Source organism: Alligator mississippiensis, chromosome 2 (genome assembly GCF_030867095.1).
Source record: "Alligator mississippiensis isolate rAllMis1 chromosome 2, rAllMis1, whole genome shotgun sequence".
NCBI classification, from domain to species: Eukaryota; Metazoa; Chordata; order Crocodylia; family Alligatoridae; genus Alligator; species Alligator mississippiensis.
The window spans coordinates 162,437,584-162,457,908 of NC_081825.1; the positions used below are offsets into that span (position 1 = coordinate 162,437,584).

The 20,325-nt window shown below is 41.1% G+C and overlaps 1 protein-coding gene and 1 long non-coding RNA gene across 5 annotated transcripts in view; one reads left to right on the forward strand and one right to left on the reverse strand.

Annotated features, from left to right (window-relative positions):
• Positions 1–2,001: 2,001 nt before the first annotated feature.
• On the reverse strand, positions 2,002–3,975 carry LOC102576530 (uncharacterized). Its single transcript, XR_002090463.2, has 3 exons — positions 3,922–3,975; positions 2,569–2,752; positions 2,002–2,102 (listed from the first exon to the last, which is right to left on the reverse strand). It is a non-coding gene; the product is annotated as an uncharacterized LOC102576530 (long non-coding RNA).
• A 9,563-nt stretch (positions 3,976–13,538) lies between these two features.
• BANK1 (B cell scaffold protein with ankyrin repeats 1) overlaps positions 13,539–20,325 on the forward strand; it is a 372,972-nt gene continuing 366,185 nt past the window's right edge. Inside the window, exon 1 of one of the 4 annotated variants that reach the window (XM_019488054.2) lies at positions 13,539–13,854. In XM_019488054.2, coding sequence (XP_019343599.1) covers positions 13,839–13,854 — 16 coding nt within the window. In that variant the 5' untranslated portion in view covers positions 13,539–13,838. Of the gene's footprint in view, positions 13,855–13,924; positions 14,123–20,325 lie in introns of those variants that run through there. The other 3 variants (XM_059722345.1, XR_009459945.1, XM_059722344.1) reach the window with 3 other exon arrangements.

Below are 20,325 nucleotides of genomic sequence, written 5' to 3' on the forward strand. Positions count from 1 at the left end.
AGTATTCACACCCTGCTGAAACTGGCACACCTAAGATGGGCTGGCCACCTCTCAAGAATGCCTGACACTTGCCTGCCAAAGAAAGTCTTCTATGGCAAACTGTCAAATGGAGAACGCTTTTGCGGCCCACCAAAGAAGCGGTACAAGGACACCCTAAAGGTGTCCCTAAAGAGTTTTGGCATTGACCCAGAGTCATGGGAGCAAATGATTGTGACCATCCACCATAGAGGTCCCAAATCCAGAATGGAGCATTGGCCTTTGAACAGCAACACATGGCAGAAGCAATGAAGAAACGCATGGCCAGGAAAACAAAAACCTCCTGTATCCAGTCCTCATTGCTCTCCTGCCCCTGCTGCAGCAGACTGTTCAAAGCAAAGATCAGACTTATAAGTCACCTACGTACTCACGTGACCTAGTTTCCGCCCCCCTTCTTTCTCCTTTTCTCTTTTCTCCTTCCCATGTCTTTCCTCTCTTCTTCCCTCCCTTCCTCCTGCTGGATGCAGTTGTCTTTGTCCATGAAGGATAAAAGTACAGTTTACCAAAAAAAGAGAGCGCTCTCATTTTACCTTCCCACCATTCATAAAAAAAATTAATGGTGATCAGTTACATTTTCTGAAGGTAGAATTCACAGAATTACATATTTTAAAAGGGTCAAGATATTGCTAAGTGTATAGATCTACTGTCCTCCGTGCTGTAAGATAATGATTGACATGTCCTTTGACTCTCTTGGCTAATAAATACTTAATATTTTACTTGCCATCCATTTTTGAGAACCTTCATCGTCTCGACCTAGCCTACAGAAAGTCTAGATTGGATGGAATTTATTCCCTCATCTGTATATTAACAGTAAATTTTACACAAAGTTTAGAGCAGTGCTTCTTCACCTTTAGTGGCCACAGTACTAATCAAGTAATGCACTATGGGTAACACTACACTTTGTTCCTCCACCAACTACATTTTTAACTTTTTTTGTTTCTTGTAAGCAATATTGGAAGAACTTTTAAGCAACATACTTCCCACAAACCACACACTGGAAACCACTGGCTTCAAGTAAAGCTGAACATTTCTAGAATGTAGCAAAATCCTTTAAAGGCAAATTTTGATTAAGATACTGTAAACTTTTCCTTCACAAAAAGAACAATTTCCTGTCTAAATCATTCTTCTTCTCATATATTAGCTGTAATATAGCAACCTGGCATATAATGGACTCAGCCCTCCAGCACTTCCTCTGTCAAAGCTCCTAGTGGAATTAGTGAGAGAACTTTGTCTGAGTAAGGAAAGTGGTGGGAGATTCTTTCTGAACCACAAGTAAACTGTAAAATAAACTTTCCTAATTGTAAGCAGAATTCTGTCTTCATTCCTCTAAGACACTGAGCACTCTACATTTCCACTGAATTTGGATAACTCTTGAGGGTGTTCAACACCTCAAAGAATCATGTTATCTTGTAGTTTGCCTTTATTGATAGGTTCATTGTTTTTCATGTGGTTCATACCCCATTTACAAAATATGCATGGCATTAAAATTTTCCAATAGAAAGAAAGTTAAAAAACCTTGCTATACAGATAGAAATAATGTTATTACAGGTCTTATAATTAATACATATTATATATGGTAACCTCTGTGCCACTTTCTTAATATGAAACAAGAGTAAAATTTGTATATGTAAATACACTTTGCAGAAATGAAATTAGTCACATTGTTGCACTGATGTTTATAAAAATGTGCCTGATGTTTGCTTTAATTATATCTTGCCTTACACAACTAATTTGATGTCATTTTGGTGATTATAGCACATCCTTCTCTGCTTACAAGAAATCCCACTGGCAGCAGGCATTCCCTTATTGCATACTTTAATAGTGCTCAGTAATCACTAACCAACATTTTAGTTATCTATGAAAAGCTGTTGACATCTTAACATAAAAGGGAATTGTAGCTGACTGTATCTTGCAGGGATTGCATTCTTTGTTATGCATCTCTTTGATTTTACTTCAGATGCTCACTATTAAGAATATCAGATGATTTTGATTGTCTTCATCAGTTGCCCTCAAAGTGGGAAAGGATCTAATAAGCTGCCACAGAACCCATCAAACTGTACTAAAATCTGTTGGAAAGAAGAAAAAAAGATAGAGAGAAAGAGAGAGAGTTCTTAGAATAGCATATACCATTTAGAAAATTATGTAATCTAAGGAAGACATATTACAAATATTTCTATTTTTACCCTTTGGTAAACAGGTTAAGATACCTTCACCATTATTCAATTCTCCTCTTACCATAGAGAGAGGTGCTAAAAATCCTGTTAGTAGTGACAACTAAAATAAAGTTTCATTGCATTGTATCCTGCCATTTAATTTCTATTATTATAGCATATAATCTAGCAAACTAGATATCTGAATGTATATGAAATTTTAGTTTTTAATTAATAATACATAGCTGCAGAATCTGAAAGGCTATTTATAATTTATGTATCAGTGTCTCAAAAGTAGTCATTCATACACTACATATTCAGACAGAAAATTATCTCTTTCATTTTAAGTTATTTTTTAAATAAGAAAAACATATTAGTGTACCCCATAACATCGACCGGTGCTGTCCTGGGTGTCATGGTCTCAGAGATGATGGTTTGCATTGCATACTGATTGTTAAAATCAACTAAATGTGAAGAAGGAACATTGACAGAGACTTCTTTCTCTCTTGATAGGTTCTTAAAAGTGATGACAGCCTGCCTTGATATGCCTTAATTTATTGCTGGATCTAAAAATAATTTGAAAAAAAATTTTATTTTATTTTTTTTAATGGAATGGCATTATTTACCTTGGAGGTTTCTCAACTGTATTTTGAAAACTAATCAGGAAGTCTATCACCTAGTTCTTAGGAGAAATAAAAGAAACAAATACAATGTTTAAGCACAAATTTGTGCAAAGTGTACATATAAATTATGCTCCGTGGAATGTTGAATGCAAAAAGTAATTCCTAGCATGGTATTCTCTTTTCAAAATGTCTATCCGTTTTTGAGTCTTTTCCCATAATGCTCCAGATGCTTGCATATTATAACTTCTGAAAATGAGTTACTTGTATTAAAAGATTTTGAAACCCTGTCTTTATTCTCCTCTTAATTCCAGACCCTAACATGACAAATAACCACACTTTGGCCCAAATGCTCAATCCTTGATAATTTATCTTTGTGCCTCCTTTCCACAAAAGTTAGTTTAGGATTCCCAAGTGCTGGGCAATGGGCAGCTGACTTTCTTTTCCTCTGCCTCCAGTGCCAGTGGGACTGGGGTACAGCTGGAAGCCAAGGTTAGAAGGAGCTAGTAGCTTTAACTTGTTCCTGGAGCGAGTCTGGCCTTGTGCCATCCCAGGAGGGGTGAAGACCATGCACAGATATTCAGTTTCTCCTGGGAGAGTCACTGCTCTCCCAGGAAGAGCCATGACCATACAGATGTTCAGGATTTTTCTCACGGAGTACAAATGGCTGCTCCAGGATGTGGCAGGACCAGCCCTGCTATGCACTAGTAAGTAACACCCTATGGCTGGCTAGCTTGCCTCTACTCTAGCTCTTCCGAACTGCTGCCCAATGTCTCTCATGCCATGCCTTGGTGGGACAAAGTTATGTAGGATGCGTCCTGAGCCTTGGAGTGGTGCTATCCTGTAGGACACTTCGATCCACTCTTTTATACTTGTTCAGACCCAAACTCTCTTGGTCTGGGTCTACTTCAGCTGCTACCTTCAGCCCTTGATGCACTTATTCTAGCTTCAGGTCCTTGGAAGCAGCAGCATGGCTGGGGATTAAGCCCCACAGTTGGGCTCTGGGCCCCTTCCTGTTCCTCCAGCCTTGAAGGGGTTAAATCCCCCCCCCCCCCCCAAATGTGCATGGCCCTCTTGCCTTGTAGGTGCTAAACTTGTAGGGCACTTTAAGGTACCTGCAATGCAGCTTCCACTTCCCCTCATAGCTGCTCCTCATCCTCTGGGTAAACTGAAACAGAAATGCCAACAGTTGCTTCAAACTAAAATACCACCCCTCCAGGGACTTGCAAATAAAGCAAACATAACCTTAAATCCTTATCCCCTCTTGGGCCTGTGGTAGGGAAAAATGAGAAAAAAGACCATCTCAGTCCTTACCCACCAGGTTTCCCCTTATTGCTTTTGGACACTACCGTGGTCCACCTGGGAGTCCTGCCTCATCTCCAGCCAGGGTTAGCATATGCTGCCCTAACCCAAGGGCCAGCCTGTTTACTCCCTTAAGCCCTTCCCCTTCCAGTCAGCCCAACCTATTGTCTAGCTGGAGCACAGGGGTTGCTCATTAGTCTCATTCCTGCCAGCTGTCTTCCCTTTAACTACAATCCCTTCAGCTTTCAGCCACTACCCAGGGCATAGCTACTGGCTGTTGCAGGGACCTCATCCCTTCCCTTTTTGCTGTTTGGTTCTAGTCTTGTAGAAATCTTGGTGAAATCCTGGCCTAGTGAAGTTAGTGGCAAAATTACTATTAACTTTAGTGAGGTCAGGCTTTCACTTATTCTGCTTACCAGCAAAGACTCTAACTTTGCTGGTCTCCTACATAGAAGTTACAGGGGGTTGAAGAAAGCTGTTTATTTTATACTCCATTCTTCTGTGCAAAGTTAGGGCATGACACAGGCAACTTCCTGGATCATAGTTTGGCTTGTGAAAATTTAAATGGCATAAAATCCTACGCTAAAAGAGACTTTACCCACATACTATGTTTATAGTATCAAACATCATATGATATTTTTGAGGTTGCCACGCTTGATAGATCCAAAACAGAATCTTCTACTTTCAACAAACATATGTCTCTCAGAGTAACAAGGACAACTGAGATCTTAATCATGCCATACTGAATACAGTATATTTTAAAACGTACATTTGATTTCTTTTATGAGTGGATAATGTTGAGGTGAGGTTACTCAGGACTTATTTCAGTTTTTTTATCTTCTCTTTTTCTTTGCTGTGAACTACAAGTAGTCTTTTGTATTGGTAAAATTCTGTTATTGTATACTTTTCCCCATTATATTACTGCTGTTAGTCTTAAAACACAGATTAAAATTATTCTTACCATGCTTAATTTTATTTATTACAGTTTTTACTCAGGTATGTCAACTTGCTCCTGATTATATATTTTATTTGTATTTATCAAATCAAGCCTTTTTTGTGGATCAAATATTTTGCTTATTGATTAATCTGTTCCTAAGTTTGGAAAAAAGAAAAGCACTCTGTTTTAGACCCTGTATAGGCAAATTATACAAGTATGTAAAAAATTCAGTGGTCATGTATTAAAAGAAGCAGATTCTTACATGCTTCCCTCAATTAGGGCTTTAGTTCCATATCACATGACATGTATCTAAGTAGTACTGTAGCAAAGGCAGTGCCAGCATTGCTTGCATCAGAACAGAGTGCCAAGAACAGAATGCCCTTGCACCCCCATGGGTGCTGAATTTGGGGGGGGGGGCAATAAAAAGCAGCTGCTGCTTTGAACCAGAAGTCACTGCTGCCCCTGGGCACCTGGTCACATCCCTATGCTGCTGCATGGAATTCTATTTTCCATTATGAGCCTAAGTGAAAGTTTTCTAGTAATCTACCTGGTTTTTTTTGGCTCTTGTTTCACATGGTAGATATGTAAGTATGCATGCACTGACTGAGCATGCACAGTTGGGTTAGGCGCTGACAAGGTGCATCCCTGGCTGTGTGCGCACATATCTGTGTGTAAATCCCAGAAAAATAACAGAGTGAGAGAAGAAAACAGGGAAGCTCCGATATTTGAGCCCCTGTAGCTGAGAGCCTAGGACATTCTCTTAGGAAGCCAGAGAACCAGGTTCTAGGCTCCTCTCACTAGAAGAGGGTTTGAACTTATATATCTCCAACTTCCCTGCACGCTAGTCTAAACACTACACCACAGATCTATCACCTCTCTCAAGTCCTCTTGTCCTCTCATGGCTTCTGTTATCCCATCACTGGGATTCTTATCTCTAACTGATCCTTCAGCATGTATTTTGTAACATCTCTTCTGCTCCCCCCTGCAGCTTTCTTGGTATACTTCTCTTCTCCATTTATGCCTTTACTGTGGGTATTCTCTTCTGCCAACAGAAGTTCATTTACCATTCTGATGCTGATTAATATATTTAATCACTCTAGATGTGTTTCCTTCTATCCAAACTAAAATGTCAGCATGTCGTTGTGCTGCCTTCTCATGGATGTTTAGTTATCACCTCATGTTCCTTCTCTATGGCCTTGAAAAACCCAATCTTGCCTCACTAATATCCCTCCAGGATACTGCTTCAAAAAGCATTTTCCATGGTGGTTTTGATTATGTGATTCCTCTCTATAACTCCACTTCACTATACAATCACTATACAGCTCTCAATCACCCACTCATTATATTTTTTAATATGCACATTCATGCTTTCTTCTATACTTGGGAAAAGGTCCCTGTAAGTATCTGAAAAGCAACTTCATTATCATTCATCAAATTCTTCCTTAAAAATTTCCTTTCCTGTTAGGTGACTGTGGTTAGTTCAGTATGTGCTGCCTATACCATTGCTTAGCCTGCTGACCAGTACTGTGCTACCTGGCTTGTCTGCATCCCTTAGTTTGGAATCATTCTTGAGCAGGGACTGGCTTTTCATTCTCTTTGTATGGGGTCTAGTCCAGAAAAACCTGGTCCCTGACTGGGGATTGTAGGCACTACGGTAATTCAAGTAAACAACAAAATAAACAACAAGCCCTGAGGAAAGACATTTTGTGCCTGTAAGCTTGTCTAATGATTTATCTAACACTGCCATTAAATTAATGAGCAACCCTGGACAAACCTCATCACCTGCCTGTACTTCAGTTTCTCCACCTGTGTGTATATGTAAGCACACACACACCTACACAGATGTATAATTATTCCTCCGTTGAAATTTCTTGAAATTGAGACATATTATTAGCATTTTGTTATTAGAGTGCACATTCAGTCTAATTTGTAGCATATTTTTCTTTCACAAGTTGTAGCTGCTGTACCTACTAACTGATAGTTGTTGACAGGTGTTGCAAAAGGTAGCAATGCTCTTTCTATCCCTGTCCTCCCCTTTCTCAATACTTTCTCTTCAAAGGTCTGTTTCCAGCAGCATGGAGGGCAGAACAGCAGCAGCAACACAGGAGCAGTTGTCAGAGGTTTGCTGCTTGTGGGAGAGATGGCACCTCCTTTTGCCACTGAAATCTGGTGGGTTTTTGGTGACTTAGTGCAACCCCCCACTCTCAAATGAGGTGACATTTCCCTCCCAGGGGGCTGGGCCAGGCTACGCTCAGCAGTGGCACTTGGAGGGGGCTGCAGCCACCCCAAAATTGTGCTGATCTGATATGGGACTGATGTATCAGTGTACCTATAATACATGTATATCTTTTCATTAAAAGACATTTCTTTTTGATAACTGGACAATGAATAATCAGGCACAAAGTCTTAAAGGCACGCAGATTTTGTTCTATGTAGGTCTTCCTGTATCCCCCAAATTATACAAATAAAAAGGGCAAGATATGTTTGAGCAATAATGTTTATTCCAGGATAACTGCATATTTATTTATCTATCTAAAGAAGAACAGGCAATATCTAGGGGTTCAATATAATGAGAATTTGAAAATGTGGGCGGAGACTGAGATTACCATGTGTATTATGTAGTCTGTGGATGCACTGTCTTAAAGGTAAAGAGTGAGTTGATTGATTTGCATGAATTCATAAACCCTGTCCAGCATCTCTGACCCCTGGCTAAAACGGTTATATTTAATTACAGTTTTGGTTAGCTCTCATTTTGCCACTCAGCTGATCCCATCTTATTGTTGTTTATTTCTGCCTCTTGTACTTCAACTACATTCTCTCAGGTCCGTCCTTTTTTGCTGGCAGCCCTCATTTACTATTTTCTTATAAGTACAAACAAAATCTACCTTTGCCTCCAAATCATTTTTGAATACCTGGAAATAAAAGATGCAGCAACGGGGCCCCTGGGACTTAACCTTGATCACATAAATTGCCATATATTTATATAATTTTTATGAGCATGTTAACCTATTATGTGATACACAATAATAATAAACACAAATAACAGGGAAATTAAACATATAGACTTGGACTAAAGTAAATGGGGATACTCTTACAGTCACAAGACAAGTACCTACCACATGTAAATATAGTAGTTTAAGTCTAAGAAAAATTACACCTATACATTCTCTATCATGTGAAGTAAATCATCAGAAAAACAAGTAAAGAGTGCCACTAACTTGAGCCTCAACTGAGGAAAAACAACCCTTTGTCCTCTTCTTTGGGTCTCTGCGTGGGAGGAAGGTAAGACAGCACATCAGTTCATTTATAACCATTTCTTAGTTATAATCCATCAGCCACTCCTTGATCTACTTAATAGGATTTGTGTCCAAATCAATTCAATCTAATTTTTCTAAAAACATCCTGTTGGCATTGCATCAAGTGATTTATTAGTGTAGTAGCTCTCTGATACAGATTTTAATTGCATCAAATAATTGCATAAAGCAACTATGGTAGCAACCATTACAAGTTGATATTTCTTGCATTAGTAGCTGTAATATAAAAATATGAATACTTTATTATATCACATCACATTGTGGTACTTGTTAACTTTTTGTGACAACTGTATTTGCATATTTATCTAATGACACTTGTTAGTTTGTATCTTTTATTTATTTCTCTTTCCTAATGAATGCTTAGATTTCACAACTGTTGAGGATCTATGTTAGATAAAGTTTGACTGCTTAATGTTACACATACTGAAGTATAGTAAAAGTTGATTCACAGTTACATACAACTGTATATTAAATGATGGCCCTTGGAAAAGGAAAGCTGGAATTGAAAAATAGAAAGGAAGGGGCTTTCCATCATCCCTGTTAAGGGACTGAAAACATCTGACTCATTTTAGTTGTGATTAAGGTTCTGCAGGTTGTAACATAGAGGAACTGAACAGATCTTTCTTGGAAAAATGAAACAGAAGCCCAATGCAACCACTTTTTGTGCCATGCTGGCAAAGTTCCTTATGTTACAGTCCAGCTATTCTATATTGGATTCCATCATCTAATTTTATTGTAACTGCACTGAAGAAATTAGGTTTGAATGTATGATTTATTTTTCATAAACTTACGTTGCTTATTGATTGTGGTGTTATTGTCCCCTTTGTGCTTGCAGATTGCTTTACTTAAATATTTGTTTCATTATTTTAGCAGGCAAGACATCAAATTAACAGGATAATTTTACAAGCATTAATTTTCTTCTTTCTAAAAGCTGTTATATTAATTCATCAGTGCTTCTATAGTCCTTTAGTATTTCTTCTGTTCTTTTATCTTTACATTAAACAAGAACAAAATCTAGAAATTAATCACCTATATATAAGTTTTCCTCTATCTCCACTAAATCCAAAAAGAATGAACACATAGAAGTACTGCATTTGATTTCTATTTCAGCACATGAAATACTGTGGTATCTAGTATCATTATGAAGTAGCAATGGGCAAATGTAATGTTAATTGTGACTGCTGTATGCATCTAAAAATTAAATCAAAACTGCACAAATTAAAATTTACTCCTTCCTACTAAGCATTAGTAATTTGAACTGTACTGTCTGCATGACTTACAATGAAAGTTCTTTGAGACAAGTACTGTGTCTTGTTCTAGGTTTGTAATGTCAAGCACAATATTGACATTCAAAAATCTCTGTATCAAGATGCAAGATGTAGTAGAAAGATATAAAATGTATGCAATATATGTGACAAAAATGAAACAGAGTATACAGAAACATTTGTAAATCAAAGTACAATACTTCCCTGCATTAAACTGATATATTTAACCCCTGCATTAAACTGATATATTAGATTTCATTCATATTCTCTCTCTTTTCATTCATATTCTCTCTTTATGACATCACTAGAGTTAAGATTGTTTGATATACCTGTAAATGTAACTGTAAATTACTTTGAAGTATTCTGACTCTAAACTTAACTCTAAACTTAACTCTAAAATTCTTAATACATAAAGCAAGTCACAATACTCAAATAAGTCCTTCCAAATCAATCTGATTGCTATTTACAATATAAATACATTAATGTAGCTATATTACTCATCTATAATTGATCGAGTACAAAATTCTGGGGTGTATTTGGTGAAAATAGGGTATCGGGCCTTGGTCCAGGAACCAATCCCCCATTTATAACCCTGTTTCTTATGAGAAAATTGGTTCCAAGTTACAACGTTTTGACTTAAGATGTAGTTTTCAGGAACCAATTGTGTCATAAGTCCGAGAACCGCCTGTACTAATAACTAGCCAACCTGCTTCCTGAGAGAGTTTTCATGTGTGGGGGCTGAACTTGTGAAATGGATGATATGAACAGCTGAAAAGGAAGCAGTAACTAGAAAATTCAACTTTTTTATTCAAGGGTATACAAAGTAAAGGAAGCACTACCCCTGGTTTCTGACTGAAGAACTTGCACTTCTCTTATCACTAACTTGTTCTTCCCCCTCCTTAAGGGGAGGGTAGTGTCACTTCATCTTTCCTGGTAATGATTCTAGTCACTCTAGATTACTTACTTGATTACATTTAATTGTTCTATTGCTATCCTGGATATTACAGTATAATACCTGTAAGATGGTGTAAAATGGTCATTCAAGACTTAGGATCATAGGGCTGGAAGGGACCTCACACAATCATCTAGTACAGTTCCCTGGTCAAGGCAGGAGCATCGCATCCCTGACTAAACCATCTCAGCCAAGCATCTGTCTGACCCACCCTTTAAAACTTCCAAGGATGGAGATACTATAGTTCCTCTAGATAGTCCAATGCTGAACCACTTTTATCATTGGTGACACGTAGGGGGTGCACCCCCTGGAAGCACTAGCTGCAAAACCAAAAGTGCCGGCAGAAATGCACGTCTGGTTTCGCTGGTTTTGCCCCCCCGGCAATCTGGTATGCCCCCAGACTTGGGAAGCACCAGTTGCCCATGACTTTCAGAGTCAGAAAGTTCCTCCTAATCTCCAATCTAAATTTCCCCTGCTGAAGCTTCAGGCCATTGCTCCTAATCCAGTCCCCTACAACCACAGAGAACAGCCCATGCCCATCCTCTCTATGATTGCCCCTCAGGTATTTGAAAGCTGTTATTAAATCCCCCAGTCTTCTCTTTTTCATACTATGTAACCTTAGTTCTTTCAGTCATTTCTCATAAATTCTGTCTCCCAGGCCTCTAATCATTTTGTTTTTGCTTTGCTCTGGACTCTTTCCAAACTGTCTACATCCTTCTTGAAGTGTGGGGCTCAAAACTGAATATAATACTCCAGGTGAGGCCTCACCAGTGCTGAATAGAGTGGAAAAATAATTTTCCTTAATTTGCAAGTGACAGTCTTGTTGATATAACTCAGTACACTGTTGGCTTTTTTTTTTGCAACAAGAGCACACTCTTGGGTCATATTCAGTTTTCAGAACACTGTAAGCCCCAGGTCTTTCTGTGCAGTACTGCAGCCCAGCTACTCATTCTCCACTCTGTATTTGTTAATGCAATTATTCTATCACAAGTGTAGGACTTCACCCTTGTCCTTGTTGAATTGCATCTGACTGATTGAGGACTGTTTCTTGAATCTGTCCAAGTCATTCTGGATCCTAGCCCTTCTCTCCAGAATATCTGCAACTCCATCCAACTTGGTGTCCTTCATAAATTTGCTAAGCCTACAATCAATCCCATCATCTAAATTATTAAAGAAAATATTAAACAATACTGGACCCAGGACAAAGCCCTGGGTAATCCCACTGGATACCTCCTCCCAACTAGACATTAAGCTATTGATGACCATTCATTGAGTACTGTACAATGACCCAACCAGTTATATATCCACCTTACAGTACTTTCATCTGCTGTGTATTTCCTAAGCCTGTTAATGAGAATGTCATGAGAGACAGTGTCAAAAGCCCTGCTAAAATCAAGGTATATCACATCCACTGCTCTCCCCCTGTCACAGAGCCAGTCACTTTGTCACAGAAAGAAATCAGGTTGTGCTAGCTTGGCTTGCTCTTGTTAAATCCATGCTGGTTGTACCTGATCACCTTGTTTTTCTCTAGGTATTTCACAGTGGATTTCTTGAGGACCTAGCTTTCCAGGTATAGAGGTCAGACTCACTGGTCTGTAGGTTCCTGGGTTCTACTTCTCTAAAAGGTCAGCACTATATCTGCCCTTTTCCAGTCATCCAGGACCTTATCCAACCTCCACCCTCCTAGTGAGAGCATTTTTCCTAATATCCAACTTAAACCTTCCTTGGATGTGATCCTAGAGCTGGATGTGCTCCTTATAGTATGCAAAGAGCAGTCAAAAATGTTTTTTACCCACATTTTCTTTCAAGGGCTATCTTTAATTTTCCAGTCCTGAACCTACAAGCTTTTATTTTGATTAGCTCTTTAGGTCTGGTCCATCTCCCATTGAAACTGATGGAAACTTAAAGGGAACGGGAAGCTGGACTGGGGGCTGCATAAGCTGAAAGGACAGCCCAGCTCTGAGAAGTCATTTTTGCAGTTTCTTCTTATGGGCTGATCCCTCTCACATTTTTCAAGCTCTCCTCTGTGCAACGTCAAAAATCAATATGAGGTGCAATAGCGCGGGGGCTATTATGATTGTGAACCCCTTCCTGGCAGGGCACTTTGATTGTACTGCAATAATAAAGATCTTGGTCTGAAAGGAAACATTTCTGAGGGCCCAGTCATTCTTTGCATTCTTTGAATGCTTTCAATAATGGAACAGGATGAAGGAGTGCTGCAATACCCAAGTGTCCACGCATCCAGACCCAGAGGAACAGACATCCCACCTTCAGCTTCATTTGTGCAAAACAAAGTTTATTTTCTACCTATAGACATACAAAAAACTAGAACTCTTGGGTCCAAAATGATACCTTTTACTAGCTGAACTAGGAAATTGCAAGAAAACTGTCTTTTCCTGCAAACTTTTGGGATTCAAAGTATGGGAAAAGTGTAGATGGTACCAGATGGTAAAAAGTCCTCATAATATCACAGTATCATAGTACTTGGGGTCGGAAGGGACCTAAACAGATCATCAGGTCCCGGGCACGAACAGATGCCAGGGTCATAGCACCCCAGCCAAATATCTGTCCCAAGGTAGGACAGAGGTAGGAAATAAACTTCATTTTTGCACAGTGGGAGCTGAAGATGGAAAGCTGTCCCTCTGGGGCCATGCGAGTGTCTTTGGGAGCTGTTCAGAGTAGCTCTTCCATCAGGCAGGGCTCCTTCCCTGGAGGTGTCAGATGCGGGCAGGGAGGTAAAAAATCTTCCTTGCTGTTCGGCAGTGAAGTGTAAAACCCCAAATCGGCTAGGATTCGGCTTTTGCCATCTTTACCTTTTCCCTCAGCCTGAAGAGCACGTGCCCGGCAGCCCGCAAAGAAAGCTTGTTTGTTTGTTTGCCACGTCTCAGTTTGGTCTCATAAAAGGTGCCAAGCGTTCTGGAGGGGCGCATTGCTTGCTGCAGGTCGGGACCGCTTGTTTAACTTGCGCAGCGGCAAGAGGCCTTTCTTTGTTCCCAGGGGTGCTCTCGCCCTGCTCCCCTCCTCCCCCGCCGGCGAGGTGCGGGCTCCCCGGGGCCTGCTGGCGCTCAGAGGCGCGGCCATCCCTCCCCGCACCCCCTGGCTGCGCGGGCAGTTTCACTTCTGCAGCGCGAGCAGGAGGCCAGGTTCCCCCGGGGTGCGGGGGCCAGGCGGGCTCCGCGCTTCCGCACGAGCCGCCGCCGAGCCAGGAGCCGCTGGGCTGGCGGGCAGCTGCGCGCCCTCCCGCGGCCACGGAGCCGGGGGCATGACGAGCCCCGCAGGTGGGTGCCGGGCTGGGAGGCGGCCGCGGGGCAGAGGGAGGCTGCTGGGCTGCCTCGGAGCGCCCGGCTGCAGCCTCCCGCTCGGTGTGAGGAAGGAGGCTGCCAGGCAGGAAGGGACGAGAGGGACCCGCTCCCCTTCCAGCTTGCACCAGACGCTCTTAAGAGAGCCAGGTTTGGTCCAGAGGCTGAGAAGTGATGAGGAGACAACAGTACAGGCGGGAAGCACCAGGGGACAGGAGTGGTGCTGGGCGAGTGGAAGGAGATGCAGGTAGTTGCATCTGTGTGAACTCGGGGTAGACTGGTGCCCTGTGGACTAACCAAAGTAGAGGCAGGTGTGTGCAGACACGTCCCACAGGATATAGGTGTCTCTATCTGCGTGTGTGTAGATATCCTGTGTGTGTGTGTACAGGCAGCCCTCTGGCTTGCGACAGATTGGCTCCTGAAAGCCACATCTTAAGTCGAAACGTAACTCGGAACCGATTTCCCCATAGGAAACAATGTTCTAAATGGGGGATTGGTTCCTGGAGCAAGGCCCCATTTCCTATTTTCACCAAAAACTACCCCAAAATTTTGTACTCAGTTAGGGGCGAGTAATATAGCTTCATTAATGTAAGTAGCAATCATATTGATTTACAAGGACTTCTTTGAGGTGACTTTGCTGGACTTTTTGAAGGGCTCTTGGCTGAATGCACGTTCATGTGTATAGAATATAGCACCAGTTTTTGTGAGCTGAAGCTCACTTCAGAGTGAAAACTCATAGCTTTGGAGCTGCATTATCATGCCTTGCATAGGAATAGTTGGGTAGATCAAGAGTTTATTTCATTTTGGAAACTGAAAACAGCAGGCAAGTGTTATTAAAAGGGCTTTATAGCATGAGATATTTGAAAGCTGCACCATTAAAGAGGATGTTGGCTAAGGGGATAAATAAGTTGTTCTGTTTTCTGGTGTTTTTTTCTTTCCCAACAAAGTGAATACAGCCGGTATGCATTAAAGGGAGATCAGTAGTGCGATTGTAACTTAAAATTCTCTAGAGAAATGCTGTTATACTTATGGGTTGGAAATGCATTTGTGTGTCCTAATTGGGATCCTAATGATATGTCTCAAAGTGGTTGCACTGAAGTGAAATGTGTAAGGTTTATCGCCCACAAATTCCTAGTAAACCTGGACCACAGTAAAAGCTTTCTTGCTGGTTTATCTTCCCTTGCTTCCCATGAATATGTTAGGAGAGGTTTTCTTCCAGACATTAGAATTGGTTACTGTCATCTCTTTGATGGTTTATATAGCATAAGGTAAATTTTACCCAACGGTTTATTGAAGAGAGCTGCCATTATTCTTTTTTTGTTCAACACCACAAGCCATTTCCACAGTTCTGTGTAAGTCTTCTCCACATGAATACTCATGAACACAGGGCTTGTTCCATGTTTAATCTCTGTATTATAACATACCAACAGACCACGTTAAAAGTAAGTTATTTAAGGATGCAAAGTCAAGTACTTGGTAGTTAGGAAATGCCAGAATTAATGTTGTGTGCAGTCTGAAAGTGACTTGCCTGAGACCACATGGTGAATCAGTGGCAGAGTTTGGATTAAGCTTCAGGGCCCCTGAGTTTTCAGCCTTGTGCTTATTGCTCTAGCCTATACTGCTGTACAAATGAAGTACTGCACATTACACTCCAGTGGCTTCTAGTGCAGTTGAGTGATCAACAACACCTCTGAAAACCAGGCCCTAAAGAATAAAGTGAAAGTGAGAACCTGTGATGACTGACGATAAACCCAGAGTTCAGTTTTTACAACATGCTCACCATCAGGTAATACATTTGCAGCAGGGGGGCAGGGATTTTTCTGCACAACCTTTCTGAGAGTCAGGAAAATAGTTTTGTTTTTTTTTTTATTTGGTTTTACACTTGAGGAACTGAGAAACAGAGATATGAGAGCCAACATTTGCAGAAGTGGCTGCTTGTTTAGGTGCCACAAGGGTTCAGCTTGAAATACCAAGGATTGATTTTTCCAGAGTACTTAGCATTTTGTAGTACTTTATATGTTCAAAGCATTGTATGGACATTATTTAATTAATACAGAACTGTGAGCTGTTCTCACCACAAGCAATTTCTACTTATTATTCTCATTTGACACTTGATAAATGGGACAGAAAGACTAAGTGACTTGCTTGAGTGTCAGCCAGCTGTAGAATGAGGAGCAAAGCTGAGGATTTCTTTTGACTTGCAACCATGGCCTGGCAGGACTTGCCAAGACTCCTAGTGGGCAAATTACTACTGCCCCATTCTGGTTCCTCCGGTTACCTTCCTTTTTCCACCCTCACCTTGATCGATATTATAGTACTTAGGAAGGCTGCGCCAGGGTCCTAGAATGAGTTTTAGTTCACCTCAGCTAGCTAGTACTACTCATGACCAGTTGTCTTTAGTGCTCATTTTAGCCCTTTGAGCGCTAAATTGGGGCATAATCCATGCTTCAGGGCACAATTCATCTTAGGGGCCATAACACGGCCTCCAGCCCCTCCCCACTGGGTCCCTGACCCAGGCCAGGCTGGTGCTTCTCTTTGTTACAGGCCCTGGGCCCCTGACTCATATAGGGCTTTGTGCATGGGATACCACCCACAGGCACCCCCAGCTGTGGCCTCCAAGCCACCCTCATAGCCACAACCCAAACCCCAAAGCAAGTCATTCTTCCACCTTAGCTGTCTCCTTTCAGCTCTTTGGAATAGCTCAGGTGCCTGTGCGCCTATTTCCTACAGCCTCCCTTCTCAGACATTCCTCTCCCCTTCTTGCAAGGTGCAAAGCTAGATTGCCTAGTTCACCACAAGTTCTGGACTTCCGTGCCCCATTCACCCTGCTTTCTGTTTGTGTGGCTTCTCAGTCACACTCAGCTGTTTTCCTTCTGTTTAATGGCCAGCCTACTCTCTTGTTGCAGCCAAACCCAGCTGCTTGCAGGCTTTACTCCCTGGCTGCCTGGACTTCTGATTCTTTGTAGTTTATTGTAGTGCAGCTAGTTCTAGGACAGTTACTCTTGGTGGTCGCTCTTATCTCTGTTTCTGGTTTACTTGCTTTCTAGCAGCTGGCCTTTGTTCAGCTGCCTGCCCACACAGCAAGTCCAGCCTACTTCACTCTCCCCTCACAGGAGCCTCTCGCTCCCTGTTACATCTGGCTGTACAATGAATAAAGTTCCCTTATTAATATATACACATTGGCATATATTATACCCATTAGTGGGGATAGTCCAAATAGTTTTCATCTGTAGCACTTCTAGAAAAAGTAGAGGCTTTGCTTGAGAAAAAATATATGTTTAGTGACACTTCCATATGTGCACATATGATCAGAACTATTATGCATTCAGCTGGCAGGTGTGGCAGATGTTTTGGTGGTCCGGAGTCTCCTGACTTCGCTTACTGGGAAGGCAGGATTTGGAAATTGCTTCTTTTAGCTTAAGTTTCTATCTCAATGTGAGACAGCTTCTCAGTGTTATGTGGAGGTCAGGCATTATAGGTAGGGACTCACTGAAGTCACAATTTTGCAGATTTCATGGAAATCACGAAATCCAGCATTGCCCGCAAAATCAGGCCATGCCTATGAAATCCACAGGAAAAAAAACCTTAGTGTAAATGAATGCAGCAGTCGTCATGGCATTAACCTGGCTGCTCAACCCACCAGCGGAAACTGGTATGGGGCTGCCAGCATGAAGGGGGTCCAAGATGGCTGCCACCCCTGCCCTTCACTGCTGATTGGCTAAGAGAGCTGCCTGTTGTGTGGCCCCACCCCTCTCCATCAATCTGCAACAACAGGTGTGGCTGCATGATGGACAGCCCTCATAACTAATCAGTGACAATGGGCCAGGCTGTATGACAGACAGCCCTCGCAACCAATCAGTGGTGAGGGGGAGGGCCACTGGGCCCCCTTGGCCAATCAGAGGGGTGTGTGGGTGGGGGCGTGCCTGCTGCATTCAGTCCATGAAAATGGTGCCTGACAGTGCAGTCTCCCTGTGAAATTGGCAGGCTGACTCCTTGAGTTGGGTTGAGTTGAGTAGACCCCTAAAAATAGTAGTTTTGCATTGGGGTGAAAGGCTTGTAATATCTTGGGATTCTTGAATTAAGTATGTGTTTGAATGTTTAGATTGTATTTTAATTTAGATCCTAGGGAATTCTAGAGTTTTGCATGTCCATGTAAGAAATGTTTGGTTGGGTAGTTGCAATCACTGTTTCTGTGTTCTTTCTTGCTTAAAATATAAAATACATAATTTACTGTCCTGTATTGTATTAATCCTATGTTTCAGGACATAGACTTATTTTCCCTCCTGTAAACAGATCTTCAATAATTAGATTCTATACCTGGAAAACTGTAACATTTATAAATTTTCCATATATAGAATCTAATTAATGGGCAGTCATCTTATAATCAGGGTTGTCTTCTATTTGAGTAAATGTGGTAATATTAGTTATAAGGCTGATTTTGTTTTTTGGTTGCCCAAAGTCTAGCTAAGCGCAAACACTTTTTGAGAAGTATGAGGAAAACAACAGTTAGTGTCAGTCTCATTACTGGTCAGCGTTTCATAGGAAGCCCTAGATAGACTTCTCATATAAATTCTATCAAAGATACTGTTCCAACTCAGCATACATAAGGGCTGATCTTTTATGACCGGAGTGCTTAATCCATGGCCTGTGGGCCAGGTCTGGCCCCCGGTACCTTGTCATCTGGCCTGTGGGGCTCTCAACAGATCCATGGGGAGTCCAGTGGTCTGTGGCCCTCTGCATGAAGTCAGGTGTGTAGCACAGCACGGGGCCCAATATCAGCATGCAGGATCAGTGCAGGGCCTCTGGACCTCAATCCTAATGTGTAAAACTGGGTGGAGGCACCACGGTTCCTGGCTCATAGGTTCCAATCTGGTCTGTGGACTAGCCCCACATCCCTCATTTGGTTTACTGTGCCAAAAGGTTGTGCACCATTTTTTATGATTTCTCTCTTTACTTGTGAGGCAGTGATAGAATAGTTTGCTAATGGTTAGGTCATATTTGAGTTATTACTTCTCAACACGTACAGGAAGATAAAGCTCATGACCTGAAGGGCGGTTCCAAAGAGGATGGAGCTAAACTGTTCTCACTGGTGACATAAAAAGCAGCAATGGTCTCAAGTTGCAGCAAGGGAGGTTTAGGTTGGATATTAGGAAAAACATTCTTGCTAGGAGGGTGGTGAAGCACTGGAACAACTTACCAAGAGAAGTGGTGGACTCTCCTTGGAGGTTTTTAAGGCCCGGCTTGACAAAGCCCTGGCTGCAATGATCTAGTTGGGAATGGTCCTGCTTTGAGCTGAGAGCTGGACTAGATGACCTTCTGCTAACTTTCTATAATGACTCTATGGTTGTGTGATCATAACAGAGATCAACCATTATATATATTTTATTTACACAATGTATATTTCTTGTTTCACACTGTTTTGGGGACTGCAAGTTGATACATAACAACGGTAGTAGTCATTAAAATAGAATGTTTGTGTTAAGATAATAGTGAGGTGGAGAAAAAGGCATGAATACATATGATTTTTGTTTTATGTCGATCACAGGTAACAATATTTTAAGTTAATAAAAAATTAAAATTATACATTTTAATGTACAGTTCATGTATCCCTTTTAATTATACGTTTTAAATTATACATTTCTGAAGTTATACATTTGGGGGGAAAGAAAAGGGAAAGACAAATAAGAAGGGCTTAGTTTTCATGGAAAACCAGTGGGACATAGGACTCGAACTACTGTTAGAAAATCTGTCTTGGAAGAAAACTTGCAGCCGAAAACATGAAAATGCTCTTTAGTTGAGGTCAATTCCGATAGCACTTTCTTGGCCTTCTTTGAACTCTCTTATCACATACTTCAATCAGTCATTGTCAGGTCATCTCAGATGATCACTGAACTTAAATATAATCAGTTGATTGCACACATTTGTTTTTTCATTGGCACTGAAGAACTATCTCACTGAAGTTACAGCAGAGCAGAAGAAAGGGCAATAGTCTCAGTTTCTAGAAGAAGAAGAAGCATGTGTGTCCCAGGGAATGGGGATCACAATGTGAGCTGAGTTCTTTTGCTCTCTTGTCACTGTATCTCTGGCTGCTGGCCACTCAACACCCGGTCAGTTTACATACTCCCATATTAACACGTGAAGGATAAAGATTTAGCTTGAATATTTGTTTTAAAGTCACCTATATATTAAGACCTTGTTGATCAATGATAAACATAGCGTTACAGTCTGAATGACTGCACTAGTTCAAAATTTAGATATGTACAGGAGATCCATTCAGTTCCAAAACAATTTCTGAAATGAAGCTGTCAATTTTGCATCAGTTATAAAAATGATTATAATTGCTAGATAATTTTTTTTAACATGTACAGGACTACTTAAAAGTGACCTTCTCCATCTAGGGATCTTTAAAACAAATGAACGCTCTCAATCCCCATAAAGTGAGGAAAGAAA